The sequence below is a fragment of the Dendrobates tinctorius genome, unplaced genomic scaffold, assembly GCF_039654945.1.
Source record: "Dendrobates tinctorius isolate UK_male_01 unplaced genomic scaffold, ASM3965494v1 ptg000016l, whole genome shotgun sequence".
NCBI classification, from domain to species: domain Eukaryota; kingdom Metazoa; phylum Chordata; class Amphibia; order Anura; family Dendrobatidae; genus Dendrobates; species Dendrobates tinctorius.
In genome coordinates, this window is record NW_027361684.1 from 58,197,297 (window position 1) to 58,220,979 (window position 23,683).

At 42.8% G+C, this 23,683-nt stretch overlaps 1 protein-coding gene across 9 annotated transcripts in view; it reads left to right on the forward strand.

Annotated features, from left to right (window-relative positions):
- The window catches only part of POLA1 (DNA polymerase alpha 1, catalytic subunit), a 538,408-nt gene that overhangs the window by 284,890 nt on the left and 229,835 nt on the right, over positions 1-23,683 (forward strand). For all 9 annotated transcript variants that reach the window (XM_073565907.1, XM_073565906.1, XM_073565909.1 and 6 more), the window contains exon 33: positions 12,481-12,612. In XM_073565907.1, the coding sequence (XP_073422008.1) occupies positions 12,481-12,612 (132 nt within the window). The remainder of the gene's footprint in view (positions 1-12,480; positions 12,613-23,683) is intronic.

A 23,683-nucleotide genomic window follows, 5' to 3' on the forward strand; every position in this document is an offset into this window, starting at 1 on the left:
TAATTAATATAAAGTCAAATGGAAAAAAAAATTTTAACTCTAAAATTTTGCTTTTGGCTCAATTTTTGCACTTTTATAAGAGATAGCATAAGAAAATGGACCCCACTATTTTACCTAGTTTCTTCTGAGCATGTGAATACCCCACATGTGGTCAGAAACCTCTGTTTGGACAAACGGCAGGCCTTGGAAGAGCACCATTTGAATTTTGGGACACAAATTTGGGTGAAATAGATTGCGGGCACCATGTCACATTTGCACGGCCTCTAAGGCACCCAAACAGAATAAAACCCTCACAATTGACCCCATTTTGGAAAGTATACCGCTCAAGGATTTTATCCAGGGGTATAGTGAGCGGTTTAAACTTTCAGCTACTACACAGTTTGCTAACAATAGGTTGTCATATTGAAAATTGTATTTTTTTTCATGAAAATGTTGCTTGATCCCCAAACGTTTCACTTTTGCAAGAGTTAACCTGAAAAAATGGACCTCAAAGTTTGTTACCCATTTTCTTCTGAACTTGGCAATACCCCACATGTAGTCAAAAAGTACTGTTTGGACACTCGGTATGGCTTGGAAGGGAAGAAGTGACATTGGACTCTAAATTTGGCTGGAATAGATTGCAGACACCATGTCTCATTTGCAGAGCCCCTGAGGTACCAAAACAGCAGAACCCCCACAAGTGATCCCATTTTGTAAAATAGACTCATCAAAGGAATTCATCTAGGGGTATGTTGAGCTTGTTGAACCGGTAGGTGATTCACGGGACATTTTAAAATGGGGATATGAAAATGACGTGTTTTCTGCTAAAATGAAGTTTTAGCCCCAAATTCGTAATTTTAACAGTGGATAATAGGAAAAAAAAATCGTTGCCATAATTTGTTGCGCAATTTCTTTAGAACACTGAGATATTCCATATGTGATCAAAAACCACTCTTTGAGCACATGGCAAGACGCTGAAAGGAAAGAACTCTATTTTGTTTTTGGAGAGTAAATGTATCTAGAATAGATTGTGAATGCCATATTTCACTTGTAGAGCCTCTGACATGCTAAAACAGCAGTAACCCCTACAAGTGATCCCTTTTTGAAAACTAGACCGCTCAAGGATTTCAACCAGGGGGTGTACTGAGCATTTTTAGCTTGAGGGTATGTGCACACGGTGCGGATTCTGCTGCGTTGTACAGTACCTTTATTTCCTATGGAAATTAAAAAATGCAGTGCACATGCTGCGGCTTACAATCCGCAGCATGTCAATTGTTTGGTGCAGAAACACTGCAGTTTTACACCTCATCCATTATGAGGTGTAAAACCGCAGATAAACCGCAGGAATTTTGTCCTGCGTATTTACCTGCGGTTTTCTCTCCAAAATCCGCACACCAAAAAAACTACGTGTGCACATAGCCTAAAGGTGATTCACAAAACTTTATAACATTTAGTTGTGAAATGAAAAAAATATTTTTTCCACTAAAACACTTGCAGACTCAGTTTGAATAGATTGTGGCCTCCCACATTACCCAAGCCCCTGAGGTGCCAGAACAGCAGAAAACCCCCCACATGTGACCCCATGTTGGAAACTTTACTGCTTAAGTAATGCATCTAGGGGTGTATTGTGTATTCTAAACACACAGGTGCCTCACAGAATTTTATAACATTGGGACGTGGAAATATAATATTTTAGTGTTACAAATGTATTTTTTTTTTTTTTTTTAAGTAGTGCAAATTTGTCGCTTACACAAGGATTAATAGGTGAATCTGGACCCCACAATTTATTTTGCAGTGTCACAAGGGGACAGGGTCACTGCTGCAGAAAGCCGGCGGCAGGAGTGGGGAGATGCTGCGGGTCTCGGGCTGGGAGGAGGGATTGTCCTGGCGATGCGAGGCTGCAGGTCGTGAGCTTCAACAAGATGCTGGTGATGAGGCAGGAACTGAGTCCCTGCTCGGCCCATTGATTTCCACCTCCAGCACCGCATGCGCAGATTTAGATCTCGGCTCAATGATAAGCCAAGGTCTCAGTCTTTGAATGCGCCGTCGGGGTTTTTAGTCATGAAATAGTTTTTTGTGATGTGTGCTTTTTTTGGGGGGGGATGGTGTTTATTGTATTAATGCCGTTGTAACCTGGGGTCATCACATCGCAATGACTGGTTATGATTGTAGGGGGTCATTCCAACCATGGGGGTCTTTTAACCATTTAGATATGGCTGTTGTAATTGTCAGCGGTATTTAAGGGATTAATCATCCCTGATCAGTTCCAAAACCGACCGCTGCTGGTAACACAGGGTGTCAGCTGTCATATGCAGCTGTCACCTATGGGGTTTGCGCTATTCACTAATTTTAAAATGGTGGTGATGAATAAGGCCTCTTAAGTGCTGCCTTTTTAATGCATATAGGTGATCTTTAAAGTGTTAAATCAGTATCTTGCAACAAAAATGTCCAAACCACAGTAATAATAAAACATCATACAGCCATATAGCTGCCCGATTAATGCATATATAACATATTCAGTGCGTTTCCCCTCTGACGTCAGAGGTTTCTCAGGAGTAAACATAAAGTGGTAGCTTTGCTGTATATGATAGATGTAATACACAGTGTACTTGGCTTTCCAGATGTACTAATGATGTGCTCCAAGGCAAGGTGTTCATCGGAGGATAGTGCCTGAGGTTTTTTTTTCTTTATATATTTTTTTCTGTGAATGTTAGTTCTTTTCTATTTACCTTATATTGATCTATTTAGATTGTGAGCCCATCTGGGACAGCGATGATAATGTGTGCAAACTGTAAAGCGCTGCAGAATATGTTAGCGCTATGTAAAAATAGATTATTATTATTAATCATTATTTTGTGAGTCAAAGTGACATTAGCAGAAACCACAGATTCGCCAGCAGGAACAATCAGTGACAACTGAGTCGGCATGCGTCCATGCTCGGCAGCACAGGTAGGTAGCAACTACCTACCTGTTAGTTCTTAGGCCCATAGTACAACATTTTTATAGCTCTATGATAATTGTAATATATCCTTTAAAATCCTGCTATATGAATGATGTCTGTATGGTAACCTTTTTATTTTTTGTGTTTTGCAAACCTTTTGAAATCTACGGGTGAGACTCATCGGACAGTCGAATGAGACAAGCGTTTGTTTTTTTTTCCTTAAGTCTTTTGATCCATGTGGAAAAAGTTTGTGTGTCCACCATGAATAACCTAGTTCTGTGTGCATTTTTTTTTCCACGCTGACATCACAAGGACCTTGTAAAATTCTTTTTGTGAATGTATCCCAAGGAAAAAAAAATAAAGCCGTACTGTTCTATTTGTCAGATAGCTTTATGATCATCGTCTAGCAGTGAAGTGACAGACCATGTGTGGATATGAGATGAATGAAGAGCGAGATCTCTGGCACAGTAATGTACAAGCATGTGTGAAAGGCGTCCTGTTGTGAGATCCATTATTAAGAAAGCAGTATTTTGTGGGCCACTTTACTAAAGATATGGCTGATCAGTCAGGTAATAAAGATTGTGTATGTGTTACCTCTGATCAGGCAGTGTCTTCTGTTCAGGTTTGTATTGTAGAACAGTGGAATTATTAATATGTAATTCGGATTGCGGCAGTAAACTTGTCTGGCCTAAGTCATCCATTCATTCTGTCTTACTGCCGAGCTTCCAAGACAGCAGCCTCTACAAATGACTGTTCTCTGTGGCTACTGTATATAAATGTCACAAGTGTGTGCCTGCTGTGCCTCGCATTCACAGTATATGGATAGTTGCCATTATGATAAATTGCTCTTTACCACCTGCCTGTTCTCAGACCTGGCGTTATACAATGAGCGCCCATGACATTAGGTAATATTACTTGATTTGATGTATGTGCAATTGTGTCTATTTTAACGCATTTGGTACTGAAGCTAATTGGACCTTAGCGGTCTTACAACTGATCTACGCAAATGGCTAGGCCGCTGCATTGTGCCGAGTATATGACAGCATGGCAATTTGAGGAAAGTTAGATTACTATGGTTTTAGAATCCTTGTACTCAGGACGCTGCCCCCATTAATTAGGTGTAGCTATATTCCTCAGTGTTATAGCCCTTATTCATTCCACATATCTATCTTTAATAACAAATTTAGTTCTATTATCTCTCCTGTTGTCTTTCTACTTCAGACATGAAAGCCTCTTGGTGCGTTCCTGCCATGAAGTGATGCCAAGAAATGCATTGTCGACCTTGGACCATTAAACAACACTGAGCCAGCTTGACAACTTCTCTTCCCTGTCAGCTACGCACTAGCTTTTGGCTCCGTATTAGACCGTGAAGCAGCAAAAAACCTTGAAAATTAGAGAACCAGATTCTTTTTATCTAAATTAAAAGTAATTATTTTAAGATAAGTTGGACAAACAGCAGATGTTTAGCATTTTTTCATGAAGCAAAAGAAAACAGCCATTGGTAGCAAGTGAGCGGAAAAGCCAAACACAGATCAGCACTTCCATGTTGCATCCTTGACTTTTGCCTCATTACAGCTGTAAATAAGAAAGCTAATTGCATAGAGACTTGACGATTTGCAGATGGGCTAGCTATAGAAGAGCCGGATGTCAAACCTTGATATCTTTTCCACCTGGAATTTCTTACTAATGGGGGGGAGGGTTGAGGCAATGTTAACGGGGAAGGGGAAAGGTGAGCTCTTAATCTACAAATGGGCATGAGGATATGTTGGATGCAATCTGTTTTTTTGCTGGGAATCATGCCTCAAAGAAAGGGAGGATAAAACGCTATAATCTGTCTGTCCTGGGATTTTATTAAGTAATTACACAAAAGTTTAAGGAAGAGTCAAACCAAAGTTGACTCTTCAGTTTCAACGTAGTCTTCTGCATTTCTGATCAGATGCATTGCACCACGCTGAAGTCGGGACGCGTACACCTGGCTTCAGATCCTCAATGATGTGAGGGGACAAAGACACTCACATGTGCAAGATTTATATAGCACTGGTGATACAGGCTCTTGTAAGTCATGTTATCATGCTCACAGGGGTGTGATAACATGCTAAATGGGACGACTAGTCTGGGGAAACTAACGCCCAATTAACTAGTCAAAGTGTTCATTTAAATATCATAAACAGACTTTAGAAATACTTTTTCTAAAGCTCTGTTTGTGTCCAATGTAATAAAGGGACTGATATGCAGGGAATTTATTTTGTAATTTCTCCCAGATGCGGTGATGCCCAATATGTCGTCAGAAACTACTGTTTGGCTACACGTCAGGGCTGAGAAGGAGCAGCACTATTTAGCTTTTGGAGCTTTAGACTTGTTTGTGGGCAACTTTGCGCAGCCTCTAAGATGCCAGAACAGTAGAAAAAAAAATTGACCCAATTGTAGAAATTGCACCTCTCAATGAATTCATCTACGGCTACAGTGACTATTTTGTAACATTCATGCCAGGCTGTTTTTTTTTTTTCTGGAGAATTGAAAATCTGCCAGTTTAGTGCCCATACATTGTTCCCATATACTGTAGCGCCTCCATACATTGTGCTCAACATTTGCACCTGGTGACATGCTCCCTGTAAATTAAGTGCGCTCACCCCGCCACAGTAATTCCAAGCATGTGGCCGCTTACTGCGGTTTAGGCACAGTGGAGCTCAGATGGAGGGGTACATTAGGATTTGGGAGTGCAGATTTCACTGGATTTTATTGGGGTGAGGTTTGGATGATAGCAGTGTCACTTTTCCAGAGTCTTTGTTCTACCATTAATATGGGAACTCCCTATATTTCCAGTGACAGATGATGAATCTGAGTAGGGTCTGGGTTTGTGCAGGATAAATGTTTTTGTTCATTACATTTTGGGATACGTAACATTTTTTGATCGCTTTCAGTATAAGACTATGATAACATTTTTGTGTTCTACGCTGAGGGCTTATGTCGGGGTTTCTGTGTAAATCCCACAAAATATCTATACAGACAAACCCCCTACGGAACCACTCACTATGAGGCAGATGAAGATAGTTTGGACTCTTGACTTCCAGTTTCTTTGGTGTCCATCTTTTTAGGCATTCACAGAACAGTGGTCGACTACTTTTATTTGCTAGAAAGATGCCTAAAATAATGGAACACTGCCTGAACAGAGACCAGAAGGAGTCGAATTGACTCCATCTGCCTCATTATAGAGTGTGATTCGATCTGGGATTTTGTATTTAAATATTTTTATTAAAGTTTTATGAAACTGGGAGGTGGATAGGGAAGGGGAACAAGAAAAATGGAGGGGAAAAGTGTAAATGTACAGAGGGAGGGTAAGGGTCATAAAAAATAGAGAACCCTTGTAACAAAGCATACATTAACCCCTTAAGCCCCAAGGCTGGTTTTCACGTTCATCACCGGGCCAATTTTCTTCCATGGATCCCGGTGATTCTGACATTTTCTCATGACATATTGTACTTCATGTTAGTGGTAAAATTTCTTTCATATAACTTGCGTTTATTTGTGAAAAAAACGGAAATTTGGCAAAAACTTTGAAAAATTCGCAATTTTCCAACTTTGAATTTCTATGCTCTTAAATCACAGAGATACGGCACGCAAAAAACTTGATAAGTAACATTTCCCACATGTTTACTTTACATCAGCACAATTTTGGAACCAAAATTTTTTTTTGTTAGGAAGTTATAAGGGTTAAAAATTGACCAGCGATTTCTCATTTTTGCAACACCATTTTATTTTTACGGACCACATCACATTTGAAGCCACTTTGAGGGGTCTATATGATAGAAAATACCCAAAAGTGACTCCATTCTAAAAACTGCACCCCTTAAGTTGCTCAAAACCACATTCAAGAAGTTTATTAACCCTGTAGGTGCGTCACAGGAATTTTTTTAATATTTTAAAAAAATGAACATTTAACTTTTTTTCACAAAAAAAAATACTTCAGGTTCAATTTTTTTTATTTTACCAAGGGTAACAGGAGAAGTTGGACTGCAAAAGTTATTGTGCAATTTGTCCTGAGTACACTGATACCTGATATGTGGGGGGGAGCCACTGTTTCGGCGCATGGCAGAGCTCAGAAGGGAAGGAGCGCCGTTTGACTTTTTCAATGCAAAATTGGCTGGAATTCAGATCGGACGCCATGTCGCGTTTGGAGAGCCCCTGATGTACCTAAACAGTGGAAACCCCCGACAAGTGACCCCATTTTGGAAACTAGACACCCCAAGGGAACTTATCTAGGTATGTGGTGAGAACTTTGAACCCACAAGGGCTTCACAGAAGTTTATAATGTACAGCGGTACAATTAAAAAATCATATTTTTTCCACAAAAATGATCTTTTCACCCCCAATTTTTATTTTCCCATGGGTAACAGGACCCTAAAAGTTATTGTGCAATTTGTCCTGAGTACGCTGATACCCCATATGTGGGTGTAAATGACTATTTGGGTGCATGGCAGAGCTCAGAAGGGAAGCAGCATCATTTGAAGTTTTTGGCTGGAATTGAGATCGGACACCATGTCGCGTTTGGAAAGCCCCTGATGTACCAAAACAGTAGAAACCCCCCACAAATGACACCATTTTGGAAACTAGACCCCCCCAAGGAACTTATCTAGATGTGTGGTGAGCACTTTGAACCCCCCAGTGCTTCACAGAAGTTGATAACGCCCGGGCGTGAAAATAAAAATATCGCATTTTTTCCACAAACATGATCTTTTAGTCACCAATTTTTTTATTTTCCCAAGGGTACAAGGAGAAATTGGACCCCAAAAGTTGTTGTCCAATTTGTCCTGAGTACGCTGATACCTCATATGTGGGAGAAAACTACTGTATGGGCACACGTCGGGGCTCGGAAGGGAAGTAGTGACGTTTTGGAATGCAGACTTTGATGGAATGGTCTGCGGGTGTCATGTGCGTTTGGAGAGCCCCTGATGTACCTAAACTATTTACCCCATTTTGGAAACGAGACCCCCCACGGAACTTATCTAGATGTGTGGTGAGCACTTTGAACCCCCAAGTGCTTCACAGAAGTTTATAACGCCTGGGCGTGAAAATAAAAAAATCATTTTTTTCCATAAAAATGATTTTTTTCCCCCTATTTTTTTTTTTCCTAAGGGTAACAGGATAAATTGGACCCCAAAAGTTGTTTTGCAATTTGTCCTGAGTATGCTGATACCCTATATGTGGGTGTAAAACACTGTTTGGGCGCATGGCAGAGCTTGGAAGGGAAGGAGCACCATTTCACTTTTTCAAAGCAAGAATTGGCTGGAATTGAGATCAGACGCCATGTTGCATTTGGAGAGCACCTGATGTGCCCAAACAGTGGAAACCCCCAATTCTAACTCCAACCCTAACCCCAACACACCCCTAGCCCTAATGGGAAAATGGAAATAAATACATTTTCTTTTAGTTTTATTATTTTTCCCTAACTAAGGGGGTGATAACGGGGGGTTTGATTTACTATTTATGGCAGTTTTTATGTTTGGCAGCTGTCACACGCTAAAAGACGCTTTTTATTGTAAAAATAGTTTTTGCATCACCACATATTGAGAGCTATAATTTTTCCGTATTTTGACCCACCGAGTCATGTGAAATATTCTTTGTGGGACGAGTTGACGTTTTTATTGGTATCATTTTCGGGCATGTGACATTTTTTGATCGCTTTTTATTCTGATTTTTGGGACTCAGAATGAACAAAAACCAGCGTTTCATGAATTTCTTTTGGGGGGTGCGTTTACACCGTTCTGCGTGCATTAAAATTGATAAAGCTGTTTTATTCTTCGGGTCAGTACGGTTACAGCGATACCTCGTTTAGGTCGTTTTTTTATGTTTTGGGGCTTTTATGCAATGAAAACTATTTTATATAAAAAAAATAATTATTTTTGCATCGCTTTATTCTGCGAGCTATAACTTTTTTTTTTTTTTTGCGGATGACGCTGTATGGCGGCTCGTTTTTTGCAGGGCAAGCTGACGTTTTGGTACCATGGATATTTATATGCGTCTTTTTGATCGTGCGTTATTGCACTTTTTGTAAAGCGGTATGATAATAAATCATTATTTTTTGCTTCGTTTTTTATTTTTTAGGGGGTTAACTAATGGGACAGTTTTATAGGGTGGGTCATTACGGATGCGGCAATACCAAATATGTGTACTTTTATTGTTTGTTTTTTTTAATCTTCCAAAAATGAATTTATTGGGGAATATTTTTTTCTACTAATTTACTTAGCAATTTTTTTTATTTTTTTTTAGTTATTTTTACACCTTTTTTTTTTAACTTTATTACATTGTCCCAGGTGGGACATCACTGTCCTGTGACAGATCGCTGATCTGTCACATCACAGATCACTGTGACAGATCAGCGATCTGTCACAGGCATAGACGCAGACTTCCTCATGCCTGCGCTTTGCAGGCAGTGAGGAAGTCGGCTCCCTACAGGCCCCCGAAGGTCCCCGTCGCCATCTTGGATCCGGGGGCCTGTAGGGAAAGAGCCCCCAGCAGCAGCGCTGCACATTGCGCTGCTATGGGGGGCTCAGGGAAGCACGGAGGGAGCCCCCTCCCTGCCGTTGCTTCCCTTAAACCCCCGGTACACCGCGATCGTGTTTGATCGCGGTGTAGAAGGGGTTAACGTGTCGGGGGCGGTCTGTGCGCCCCTGACACATTGTGCTGGGTGTCAGCTGCCAGCTGTGATCAGCTGACACCCGGCCGCGATCAGCGGCGCTCACCATGTGGGCGCCACTGATCGCTATGACGTACTATCTCGTCCCTGGGAATTAAGTCCCAGGGCACATGGACGGGATAGTACGTCATATGGGATTAAGGGGTTAATAAATATACAAAATACCAATGTCAATAAGAGGCACAATAATGCTGAACCTTTAAGGAGGAGATGCTAGAAGGCGGTCTAGTCCAATCAGTTGAGGTCGATCTGGGATTTTGTACAAATTGCGTTTTTGGGGATTTACAGCTTGTAGACCTTGCAATCCTTGCTGATTATTCTTGGAAAGTAAATAATTTTAATATTTTACAGCTCAGTAAGATGTAAATGCCGTTGGACAGGTAAGGCTAACTAATCGTGAATGAGAACTCCATCTAAAAGTCCTGAACAGGCCTGAGATTACCTAACGAACAAGAAAAATGTCAGTTCTTCGGTGCGATGATGCCCTGTTTCGTGTGCTGCCGATAAAATGATCTACGCTCACAGAACGATTGTAGTCATAATCATTCTGTGTATAGATCCTTTGTTGGACAAACAGGCAAGTAAACAGCCGCCCATTGGATTGCATGTAGTCGATCGGCAGCAGTTTAAGGACTGTGGTTGACATGTCTTAATGTGTCCTTAGTCTTTCCTATATCCGATAACTGTAAATTGCTCACCGAACATAGTTGTCACTAAGCTTTTTTCTTTTCTTTGCCCCAATACTCTTGCAGAACAGCGTTGCATATTTAGTCGTCTGTGTTTTGCTCAAAATTTGGGACTTAATTTAATTTCATTCCACTTTCAAATATTTTTCTAAAATGTTGGCTGGGCTTTGCGAGAACAAGAAAAGTCCCAACACATATTCTGGTTTAAGTTAGAAATTGGCATAAATGAGTGGATAGCTATGCCAGCTCATGGCTGGTGTGGATTTCAGTCAGGTGTGCCAAATTTATTAAGTGGCACACTGACTGCTTCCTTTTAAGACTGGCACATGGTCAATCTTGGCAAATTCCTCCTAATGCCTTTAATCTTGATTTGGTCATGTTTACGCTATTTTCACCACATTTACACCAGCTTTTATCTGAGTAAGAACTTGTGTGCACAGACATAATATGGCTTGTTTCTGTAGTTTTATAGCCAGGGAAGAGAATCCAATGCCGTCCAGTAAGATCAGGAAAACTTTAAGTTGTTTTTCCAAAGTGTCCTTGTGATTATCATGGTGCTTAGAAGATATTCCTCTAAAGGAACTGTAACGATAATGTGAAGTATCATGTACTTTTCCCTATTTCTAGAATCTTCTATTCACACACTGAACTCTGCTGTGCCAGTAGTGAGGGCTTGATCCCCCTTCATTTCCCCTTCTTGTCAGCCTGCTAGCAGCTGCAAATGTCCACTCACAGCCTGTGACACTGTCCAACCCCCTCAGCTCACACACACATTCAGTCTAACCTGAAATACCAGTGAATGATTTCTTCCCGCCTCACAGCAGGGGGGTTTTCTTTGTCTTCAAAATGTACTCAGCTACTCTCATAGATTATCATTAGAATCTGATCATTTGGCCATAAAACGCTGCGAGTTTATGATAAAAATATGAAAGTTACATTTCTGCGACGTGCGCCGACAAGGCTTCGTAGCCCGTGTTTTGCCTGATTCCAGCGCCAACAGAACCAGAGAAATGGATTTCTCCTGGACGGTGTGAAATAACTAGTTTGGGTTTGGTTTTGAATGATCGCCAGCGACAAGCTGGAAAAGGTGATACTATGTGCGTTTCTATACGAGGTACCCTCTGCGAGTTATGATTATTATAAGTTTTTAGCCAGATTGTACCTCTGAAAGCAAGGGGAGGGAGCTGGAAAAAACAGCCCCTTTAGTGTTGTCACAAGCCCAAAGGTATAAGGTATTTTTCCCCTACCCCCCATTCATTCTAGCTTGGGATGCCGTGGCAATAAGATCTCAAATGCATTGTGATATTTGGCTCCTCCCTGCATGGTTCTGCCTAAGAAGATCTAAGCAACATGTGAGTTTTATTTCTTAACCCCCCTTTTATTTGTATTCACATTGTACATATTTTAATTGTCTCCTATTGTAAAATCTTTTTATATCTCTGTAAACACTGCCTACTTTTTGGAGTAAATATAAAATTTATTAGTTCCGTCTCCTTGCTCTGTAACAAATTCACTTGCCTATTAGCTAATTACGCTACTAATTTGGGTTGGCTTCGTACTCCTTTATTAATTTAAATATTGATAGAGAAAATCGGAAGCTGGTGGCAGCAAAGTGTGTTTTGGCTAGGTGGGTAGCGCTGGCAGTGACGGAGCTGGTTTTATAAGCTAATTGTGTGGCTGCGGCCAAAGCATTTATAATTCCCTCGCTACAGCGTGCCTAATAGCCAATGCACAACAAGTAGCCCGTCCGGCGACTAATTATCCTAGGTACAGTTCTCTGACTGAGCTGAGGGTAATTAGGTGCCGGAGAGCTGCGAGTTCCAAAGTGGAACTGAAAAGTGGGATATACATAAATCCCGGCAGTTCGTGATATGGTGTGGCAGTGGTGGGATAACCAAAATAAGCCACCCTGCGGTAAATTCTTAGGGCAAGACAAGCTTGCTGTTTTCTTCACATTGTGAGAGTGATGGGATAACTAAGATAAGCCCCCCTGCACTTGTGATAGCCGTGTGCCTCCAAAGGTCGTATCATCTCTGACACTTATGCAATGATGACAATAACCCGCAATCCTGCCATGACCAGAAGTCGCTATGAAGCTTTTGGAGATCATTATACTTTGGACTTCTGACATTTAATTAGTGACTGGCACTCATTTCTCACACACTTTCTTTCAATTTCAGGGCCTGCAGATCGAGCCCAGCCTATTAAGATGTAGTAAACCAGAATGTGATGCTTCCCCATTGGATCATGTTGCCCAGGTGCACAATAAGTTACTTTTGGATGTAAGAAGATACTTAAAGAAGTACTACAGCGTAAGTGCCTATAGTCCGTGTATCTCATGTTCATGCTACTTACATTTTATTTTTATTTTTTTGCTACATGTGTTTCATGGTGCAAAATGTAACACTTTAATAAAGGGTGCTGCATGAAAATCCAAAATACTGTATGACCTGTAATCCAAGACATATCTGGTCCTACTTGTGAGAGAGATTCAAGTCCATCTGTGATCAGGCTGTAAAAGCGACATAATATGGACACAGGTTCACTCTATTAGCAAAACAGCATAGAAATATCACTTGCCTAATAGGAGCCATCAAAGAATATTCAGGGAACATGGTTGTGTGTGCAGAGTACTCATGTGGAAAGGATTCTCCCTGCTTTACCTTTCATCGGTACCTGTACACATCACATCAATCACTATGAGAGGGGCAGGATTTCTTGTCATTGGTCAGGGTGCAGTCTGGATGCAAAAAACCTCTCCCCGATTGTACCCTGCATTACACAGGTGAACCATAAATTTTATTGAGATCTGTGTAATTCCGTTTTTCCACTGTTGCTGCAGGAAAAATTTGATATTTACTGTCTGACTTTCCCACGTTACAGCAGATCACTGGGGTTCCCTGTACAATGACTTTTAGTGGATGAATACTGCGAAACATGGAGTCAAATAGTCTCTGTAGAAAGTACAAGAATTTTTTATTTCATCATAAAACTTTTTTTTTTTTTTTTTTTTTTATTGACATAGGTGATAATAAATATCGGTACAGAGACAAAATTGAATAATGATAAAGGATTCTGGTACTAAGAGTATAGGCTCAACACAAAATGGTGTCAAGATTAGGGGAATAATGTTCCTGGGTATGTTTGATAAAAGACAGATCAAAATAGTGAGTATATGAGCCGCGTCGGGGCTGTGAGTTTCGAGTCACACAGGGAATCACACTGGTAAGAATAACTCCTGGGTTGATTAGTCTTTAAATGTGTTCTTAAAGGGATTGTTTAAACACACAAATATGCAGAAATGAGAATCTCACAATAAATATAAATTGCTTCGGGTCTAGCCCTATTCTGTCGGTTATTTGACCCGCATTAGGGTATGTGCACACGCTGCGGTTTTGCTGCGGTTTTGGCCCTGCAAAACTGCAGCAGTTCCGCAGACATGGTACTTCACCATGTTAGCCTATGGGTTTTCAAAACCGCAGTGCTCACGCTGCGGTTTTTTACCTGCGGAAAAGCTGCGTTTTTTTTCTCCGCAGCATGTCAATTGTTTCTGCGGATTCTGCTGCGGTTTCACACCTTTAACATAGTAGAGGTGTGAAACCGCAGCAAAACCGCAGGTCACTTTACCTGCGGTTTTACCTGCGTTTCTGCAGGAAAAAACCCGCAGCAGAATCCGCAGCGTGTACACTCACCCTTAGGCTAGTTTCACACTTGCTTTTTTTTGCAGCGCGTTTTTCCCGCAAAAAAACGCATTGAAAAAACGCATACAAAAGCATACAACTGCTGCGTTTTTTTCAAGCATTTTTATGAGCATGCATGAAAAAAACGCAGCGTTTTTATGCGTTTGTATGCGTTTTTAGTGCGTTTTTACCGCGTTTGCGTTTTTTTCCAACATTAGGTGGCCCCTCACACTAACCCAAACCATGACTTTACTAACCCTAACCCTGACCCTAACCCTTAACCAAATCATACTTAACCCTAACCCTGACCCTAACCCTGACCCTAACCCTTAACAAAACCATACTTAACCCTGACCCTAACCCTGACCCTAACCCTTAACCAAACCATACTTAACCCTAATCCTGACCCTAACCCTGACCCTAACCCTTAACCAAACCATACTTAACCCTGACCCCAACCCTAACCCTGACCCTAACCCTAAACCCCCTTAACTAACCCTAACTCTAACCCAAACCCCTAAATTCCATGGTTAAAAAAAAAAAACGCATATGCAAAAAAACGCATACATGAGCATGCCAGTGCGCACATATGCGCATCCATAGGCTATAATGGCCATTTTTAGCGCAAAACGTGCGCATGCGCTTTTTTGCAGGGCCAAAAAATGCAACATGCTGCGTCTGGAAAATACAAACGCACACCCCAAAAAAACGCAGCGCATGAAAATCGCATACATGCGCTTACAAGCGCGCAGGTATGCGCACCCATGTTAAATATAGGGGAAAAAACGCATGCGCACATATGCGTTTTTTTCCAGCGCTAAAAAACGCAAATGTGAAACCAGCCTTAGAAGAGTACTTACGTTCTCACTATTTAAATCAGACAGACTATTTGACTCCATGATTCTCATTATTCAGTCTCTTATATAGAAGTGTTCTGTTGGCTAACTATATAGGCATATGAGCCTATTAGGCCTTTATTCACATTATTGTGATGGTTTTTGTTCTGGTATATCTGTTTCAAAGGAAGGCCTTTTAGTGGGCAGCAAGAGGGCTCAGTGGTTAGCACTGTAGCCTTGCAGAGCTGAGGTCCCGGGTTCATATCCCACCAAGGACTTCATCGACAAAGGAATTTATATGTTCTCTGTGGGTTTTTCCTCGGTACTCCGGTTTCATCTTTGTTTTCCATTTTTCTCTGACACTTGAAAGAGATACTCATCGGGAATTTAGATTGTGAGCCCCAGTGGGGACAGTGATGATGATGTCTGTAAAAGTGCTGTGGAATATGATGACTCTATATAAGCAAAGCATAATAAATAAAAAATAGTACAACTTATTGTCAAAGGACCCTAGTGTTTAGCCTTTGCAGGCCACCCTTTTATGACTGTATATCAAACAAGCCAGGTCAAATTAGTGTCAGGCTTGTGTTGGCATTTTAATGGTAAAGTGGCTTATCTATTCCTTTAGTCCAACAAGGAAAAGAGGAAAATGGTCTGAAACTGGTGCCACAGAAGCATTAGACAATGTCACGTTTAATAGCTTAGATTTGTGAAACAGTTATCCGTATGTTCATATCCAAAAGATACAGCAAGAAAGACTTAACACAAAGTTCAAAGAAAAGATGTTCTAGAATAGTTACTAAGAGAACTGATAAAGATTCTTTACATGGGTCTGTGATTGGGAGTGTGAAAGTACACAACTGTTTAATGATCAGTCAAAGTGCTCGCATTTCAAGTGGTTTAAACAGTTTGCGCCATAAAACTGGCATAAAACCGCTGCAGGTGTTTCAAAATGTGTATTGAATTTTGCTGTTTCTACACTAGCGCTACCAACTATTGAAATGCAGGCAGAGAATAGCCAAGGGAGTTTCTTCTAGCACAGGCCAGCTAATTCATAATTAGCAAAAATAATTTACACAAAAGTAGCGTTAATTTTTACAGATCTGTATGTGATACATGGCAGATGAACCATGTGCCAAATTAGCAGCTGCGTAGCTCTTAATGAGTTTGGTGCATGAAACTGCAGTAGACTTATGGTGCATTAAGGCTATGTGCACACGATGCAGATTTCCAGCGGATCCACAGCGGATTTTACCGCGCAGAAACGCTGCATATCCGCATTGTGATGTACAGTAGCATGTAAATCAATAGAAAACAAAAACGCTGTGCAGATGCTGCAGATTTTTCAGCGCGGTTTTCTTGTGGTACAAAATATTCCGCATGTCACTTCTTTTGTGCGGTTTTCCACCTGCTCCATTCTTCAAATCCGCAGGGGAAAACCGCACGAAAACCGCAATGAAAAAGGAAGAAATCCGCAGGAAAAATGCAGGTCATTTGACCTGCGGATTTCTTCAATTCTGCACGGAAAAATCCGCAGGGCAAAAAAGTACGTGTGCACTTAGCCTTAACCTCCTTGGATTCTTTATACTGGAGAGCAAATTTGTGAATTTTTTTTTTTTTTTTTTAACTTTAAATGCATTAAAGCAGTAACATTTGCCACAGCTTTGCGCATAGTTATTTATACGTGCCATTAACCCCCTTTACCACCAAGGGTGGTTTGCACGTTCATGACCGGGCCAATTTTTACAATTCTGACCACTGTCCCTTTATGAGGTAATAACTCTGAAACGCTTCCATGGATCCCACTGATTCTGACATTGTTTTCTCGTGACATATTGTACTTCATGTTAGTGGTAAAATTTCAATCAAATAACTTGCGTTTATTTGTGATAAAAAAATGGAAATTTGGCGAAAATTTTGATATCGCAATTTTCCAACTTTGAATTTTTATGCCCTTAAATCTCAGAGATATGGCACACAAAAAACTTAATAATTAACATTTCACATATGTTTACTTTACATCAGCACAATTTTGGAACCAAATTTTTTTTTGTTAGGAAGTTATAAGGGTTAAAAGGGTTTTGCAACACCATACAGACCACGTCACATTTGAAGTCACTTAGAGGGGTCTATATGATAGAAAATACCCAAAAGTGACACTATTCTAAAAACTGCACCCCTCAAGGTGCTCAAAACCACATTCAAGAAGTTTATTAACCCTTCAGGTGCTTCACATGATTTTTTTGAATGTTTAAAAAAAAATGAAAATGTAACTTTTTCACAAAAAAACTACTTCAGGTCCAATTTTTTTCTATTTTACCAAGGGTAACAGAAGAAATTGGACTGCAAAAGTTATTGTGCGATTTGTCCTGAGTACGCTGATACCTGATATCTGGGGGGGAACCACTGTTTAGGCGCATCGCAGAGCTCAGAAGGGAAGGAGCGCCGTTTGACTTTCTCAATGCAAAATTGGCTGGAATTCAGATCGGACGCCATGTCACGTTTGGAGAGCCCCTGTGCCTAAACAGTGGAAACCCCCCACAAGTAACCCCATTTTGGAAACTAGACCCCCCCAAGGAACTTATCTAGATGTGTGGTGAGAACTTTGAACCCACAAGGGCTTCACAGAAGTTTATAACGTATAGCCGTACAATTAAGAAATCATATTTTTTCCACAAAAATGATTTTTTTCACCCTCAATTTTTATTTTTCCAAGGGTAACAGGACCCCAAAAGTTATTGTGAAATTTGTCCTGAGTACGCTGATACCCCATATGTGGGGGTAAACCACTATTTGGGCGCATGGCAGAGCTCGGAAGGGAAGCAGCGCCATTTGACTTTTATGACTGGAATTGAGATTGGACGCCATGTCGCGTTTGGAAAGCCCCTGATGTGCCAAAACAGTGGAAACCCCCCCCACAAACGACACCAATTTGGAAACTAGACCCCCCAGGAACTTATCTAGAAGTGTGGTGAGAACTTTGAACCTCCCAGGGCTTCACAGAAGTTTATAACGTGCAGCCAAGGGTAACAGGAGAAATTGGACCCCAAAAGTTGTCCAATTTGTCCTGAGTGCGCTGATAACCCCATATGTGGGAAAAAACTACTGTATGGGCACACGTCGGGGCTCGGAAGGGAAGTTGTTATGAATGGGTCACCGAGGAGGATAGCAGGACCAGGCTAAGCCACCAGAAAACCAGAGAGGTTGGTAACTAAGCGGATTGCAGACCCCTGATCCTATCCACACAACTAGCAGTAGCCGTGGAGCGTACCTACGATGCCCTAGACACCTCGGCACAGCCGGAGAACTAACTCAGCCTTAAGCAAGAAAAGTGAAATCTAAACTGTCCCGGAGCAGACCCCAAAGGAATAGACAGCCCCCAAACATATATTGTCGGTGAGATAAGATGAAAACACAAACGCAGGCAGAAAAATAGACTGAGCAAATGAGGCCCAAACTGACTAGACAGGAAAGGAAAGACACTGTCTGCAATCACGCAAAACCCCTGAAAAATCCAACACGCCTGATGCACAAAAAACACTGAAGTCACATGACTTTGCCCCCCACTATATCAGCACTCTGGTATATACTGAAAGCAAAGCAAAAAGAGCCCAATATAACAGGGGACAGAACAAACTGTCACAAGCAGTAACATATGGGCGGTGATCCAGCACCGCTCCAGAAGGAGCAAGCTGATCCGCACAAAGCAGAGATAGACAAAACCAGATCAAATGCAATAAAGATTAGCAAATGAACCACTTGGCTGAACCATGCAGGAACAGAGCAGGAGACATCAGACCTCAGAAGGCACAGGAAGAAAATCACCAGCAGGGATTGAAGGAAGTCAGCTGTCTTAAATAATCCAGTCAGAAACCCCAGATCTCCAATCGTCGTCATCATTATCAGGTGGCAAGCCTCTACCAATCTGACCAGCTCCACTACCTCCAGTGTTATGATTGAGTCACCGTAGGAGGCAAAAACAAATGCTAGCTAAGTCCAGAAAACCAGAGAAGTTGGCAGCTATCGGATTGCAGACCCCTGAACCTATCAACACAACTAGCAGTAGCCGTGGGGGGTTCCTACGATGACCTAGACCCCTCAATCACAGCCGGAGAATTAAATAGGCCTAAAGAAAGAAAGGGGAAATCTAAACTGCCCCAGAGCAGACCCCAAAGCAAAAGGCAGCCCCCAACATATAATGACTGTGAAGCAAGATGAAAATACTAACACAGACAGAAAGATAGACTGAGCAAAGAGGGGCCCAAGCTAACTAGATAGAAAAGGACAGGAAGGCTGCTGTCTGCAATCAGTGAAAAACCCTATGAAAATAAGAGCCAACAGACTGACAGTGAAAAAGGCCCTGAAGACGCTAGGCTTCAAAAAAGCTATGTCAGTACTCAGGAATATACTGAAGACAGAGCTACAGGAAAAAGGAGATTCAGCTCACCCCAGCAGGGAATGGCAGAATACTGAAAAACAAGGACAACAAAAAACAAAACAAAAGCTAACAGGCAAAACAGAAAACTTAGCTTTAGAGGAGCAGGAATCAGACTGGTGTCCTAGAAGTCCACAGAAAAATCACCCGCAGGGCAGAAGGGCGTCGGCAGCCTTATATCCAGTCCGTGACTCCACTCAGCCAGTCATCCTCATTAGACTCAGGTGCCTGATAATCAGGCTCATTACCTTCCTTTACCAGAATAGGGAGTTCACCAGACCCCAGTGACGAAGGGGAAAATGAACTCACAACACTCCAGTAACCACCAGAGGGAGTCCAGAAAGAGAACTTGCAACACCTCTGTCAATCTGACCAGCTCCACTACCTTCAATAACCACCAGTCGGAGCCCAGAAAGGGAATTCACAACAGGAAGTAGTGACGTTTTGGAATGCAGACTTTGATGGAATGGTGTGCGGGTGTCATGTTGCTTTTGGAGAGCCCCTGATGTACCTAAACAGTGGAAACCCCCCACAAGTGACTCCATTTTGAAAACTAGACCTCCTAAGGAACTTATCTAGATGTGTGGCGAGCACTTTGAACCCCCAAGGGCTTCACAGAAGTTTATAATGCCAGGGCATGAAAATAAAAAAATCATATTTTTTCCACAAACATGATCAATTAGTCCCCAATTTTTTCATTTTCCCAAGGGTAACAGGAGAAATTGGACCGCAAAAGTTGTTGTCCAATTTGTCCTGCGTACGCTGACACCCCATATGTGGGAGAAAACTACTGTATGGACACATGTCGGGGCTCGGAAGGGAAGCAGTGCCATTTTGGAATGCAGACTTTGATGGAATGGTCTGCGGGTGTCATGTTGCTTTTGGAGAGCCCCTGATGTACCTAAACAGTGGAAACCCCCCACAAGTGACTCCATTTTGAAAACTAGACCTCCTAAGGAACTTATCTAGATGTGTGGTGAGCACTTTGAACCCCCAAGGGCTTCACAGAAGTTTATAACGCCCGGGCGTGAAAATAAAAAAATCATATTTTTTCCACAAACATTATCTTTTAGTCCCCAATTTTTTTATTTTCCCAAGGGTAACAGGAGAAATTGGGCCCCAAAAGTTGTCCAATTTGTCCTGAGTACGCTGATACCCGATATGTGGGAGAAAACTACTGTATGGGCACACGTCGGGGCTCGGAAGGGAAGTAGTGACGTTTTGGAATGCAGACTTTGATGGAATGGTCTGCGGGTGTCATGTCGCATTTGGAGAGCCTCTGATGTGCCTAAACTGATGAAACTCCCCACAAGTGATCCCATTTTGGAAACTAGACCCCCCCCTCCCCCACAGAACTGATCTAGATGTGTGGGGAGCACTTTGAACCCCCAAGTGCTTCACAGAAGTTTATAACGCCCGGGAGTGAAAATAAAAACATATTTTCCCTTCACCCATGACAGCACCACATGAGAGAGGGATCCGCCCCGCCAGGACAGGAACCTAATGAAACATAAGGGGCGGCACCTCTCCCCCACTTCAGTTCGGTTCCTGTCCTGGATCGGGATCCCAGTCTGACAGCGGCGGTGCCTGTCATGGATGAAGATGGACCCAGGGCCGTCCCGGCGCAGGAAGAGCAGGTTCAGCTTACCTGCAGCGCCGGCCATCGGTGTACTGGGAGTGCAGTTCCCTGGGTTCCTCCTGCAGGCCCGGGTTCGTGCGGGTGCGGTATGGCGACCTCAGTGCAGGGCTCTCCTCCGTGCCTCCCTCCCCCTGCGCGCGCCCGATCCTTAACCCTGGGCGTCAGGGGAAGCCGGGGGTGGTTTCCGGTGTCTGACGTCAGCGGCACGGTGCACCTTGGGAATGCGACTGCTGACATCACAGATGCGACGAACATGGCGCCTGGTGCGGCGCCGGCCACAGAAGATGGAAAACGGCCGGCGGTCGCAGGGGGGAGGGGTACCGCTCAACGGATCACTCACCGGAGGCATGTACAAAAGAGAGAGCAGGGAGCAGGACGGCCAGGTGTGACAATGGGGTCTCAGGAGGAGCGTTCACAGTCTCCATTGTCTCTGGGAGCCGTTCAAGCGGCAAGAGCAGCAGCCGCCCGAGCCATAGATCGAGAGATTCCTCGAGGTCAAGAGAGCGCAAGCCGCATGCTCCAACACAGCCTCCGAGTCCGGTATCTGACTTTTGGGTGGTGAGTGATCTCCGTGAATGTTAGATCAATATTAATAGGGTCCCTCTTGTGTGTTATTTTTTCCTTAGGGAAAAGGCAAAAAAGCAGTGAGCAAAAGAAATAACAGAGTGTGCTATATGCCAGAGCCCCTAGCAAAAGATTGGCAAAAAGACCTTTGCGCCAGCTGTATCCAGCGGGCTATGGTGGTGGAGGTGCCGAGCCTGGCAACTAACCTCAGATCGGTCATAAGGTCCGAGGTAGAAGGCTCACTTAAAATATTATTAAAGAAAAAAGTTGGAGAGTCTCCCGAAGTTCTTCATCAGGCTCTTCCTCGTCTGAATATCAGATTAAACACGGATCTTCCTCCTCCTCGGATAGTGATATGGGGGGCAGGCCATGTTTCCCAGTAGAGGATACAGACGCTCTCCTTAAGGCCATTAGGACAACCATGGGCCTACAGGAGGAGAAAGTATCTAAGTCCCTAGCAGACGTAATGTTTGGGGGGGTTGCAGGAAAAAAAAAAGCGCACCTTTCCGGTCAATGACGAGATCCAAGCACTCATTGAAAGAGAGTGGAGGAAGCCTGAAAGATCGGGTAGCCTTCCCTCCCCCTCAAAAAGGAGATATCCCTTTGAGCCTAAAGATAGACATCTGGGACAAGGTCCCAAAAATTGATGCGGCAGTATCCAGATCATCAAAAAAGTCAGCCCTGCCCCTAGAAGACTCATGAGTGCTGAGAGATCCGCTAGATAAGAAAGCAGACTCCTACCTAAGACATACATGGGAAGCAGCGGCAGTGGGCCTGAAACCGGCAATAGCCGGAACCTGCACAGCCAGATCCTTAATGATCTGGTTACAGCAGCTGGAAGAAAAACTTGCATCCAAGGTGTCAAGGGAAAAAATTTTGGGAGAAATGTATCTGCTACACGGAGCAGCCGCCTTTTTGGCTGACACCTCTGCCGATTCCATGAGGTTGACGGCGAGGGCAGCGGGGTTTTTAAACCCTTCAAGGCGGGCATTATGGCTTAAAGGCTGTTCAGGAGATATACAGTCAAAAGCTAAATTATGCTCTCTGCCGTGTGATGGACAATTTCTTTTCAGAAAAAATTTAGACGATATCCTCGAAAAAGCTGGGGATAGGAAGAAGGGCTTCCCCAGATTTATGGGAGATCAAAGAAGACCGCCCTTTCGGAGGGGAAAATTCAATTGAGGCCGTCCCCCGGGGGATCGGAAAAGATGGGAGGACGAAAGAAAGAAAGAAAGAATCCGGATTCATGTTTGGAGGAGCCAAAAAAGTCCCCTCAATGTCGCCAATGTCCCTGTAGGGGGGAGACTGATGCTCTTTTATCAGGAATGGGAAAATCTATCTTCCAACACTTGGATTTTAAACATCATCAAAAATGGCCTAAAATTTCCTTTTTTTTCAACGGCCGAGAGCATCGTTTGTGGTGACCCCCGTCACGAAAGGGTTAGAAGAGCAGTCGGCCCTAGAAACAGAGATCCTAGGTCTGCTGGACAAACATGTTCTGATCGAGGTTCCAAGCGAACAGGAAAGGAAAGGTTTCTACTCACCCCTCTTCCTAATAAAAAAAACAGATAATTCATTCAGAGCAATTATAAATCTCAGAGGCCTCAACCAATGGATAGAAAACCAGGCTTTCAAAATGGAGTCAGTCGCTTCGGCCATAAAGCTGTTACACCACAATTGCTTTATGGCCGTAGGCGACTTAAAGGATGCCTATTACCACATCCCGATCCATCCAGAGTACCAGAAGTACTTAAGGGTAGCTCTCTACATCCAGGGCAACCTCAGACATTTTCAGTTCAGAGCCCTTCCATTCGGCATATCCTTAGCCCCGAGAGTGTTTACGAAGGTAGTAGCAGAGATGACAGCCTTCCTCCAAATCCACGACACAATTATAATACCATACTTAGATGATTTTTTTTAATTGTGGGCAACTCGGAACATCACTGCGTAGAACAAGTGGAAAGGGTAATAGAGACCCTGCAGAGACTGGGCTGGATGGTAAATATCAAGAAGTCAAGGCTACAACCCCTAAAAAGACAAACATTTTTGGGATTCATCTTGGACTCGGAACAGCAAATTTGTCTCTTACCAGATGCAAAGGTGGAAAAGGTGAGGAATATGACTTTGGCAGCAGTAGACCAACCTCACACGATCCTGAGGGGGGCAGTGTCCTTGCTAGGCACTCTGACAGCCTGGGCACAATTTCATACCCATCAACTGCAAGCAGAA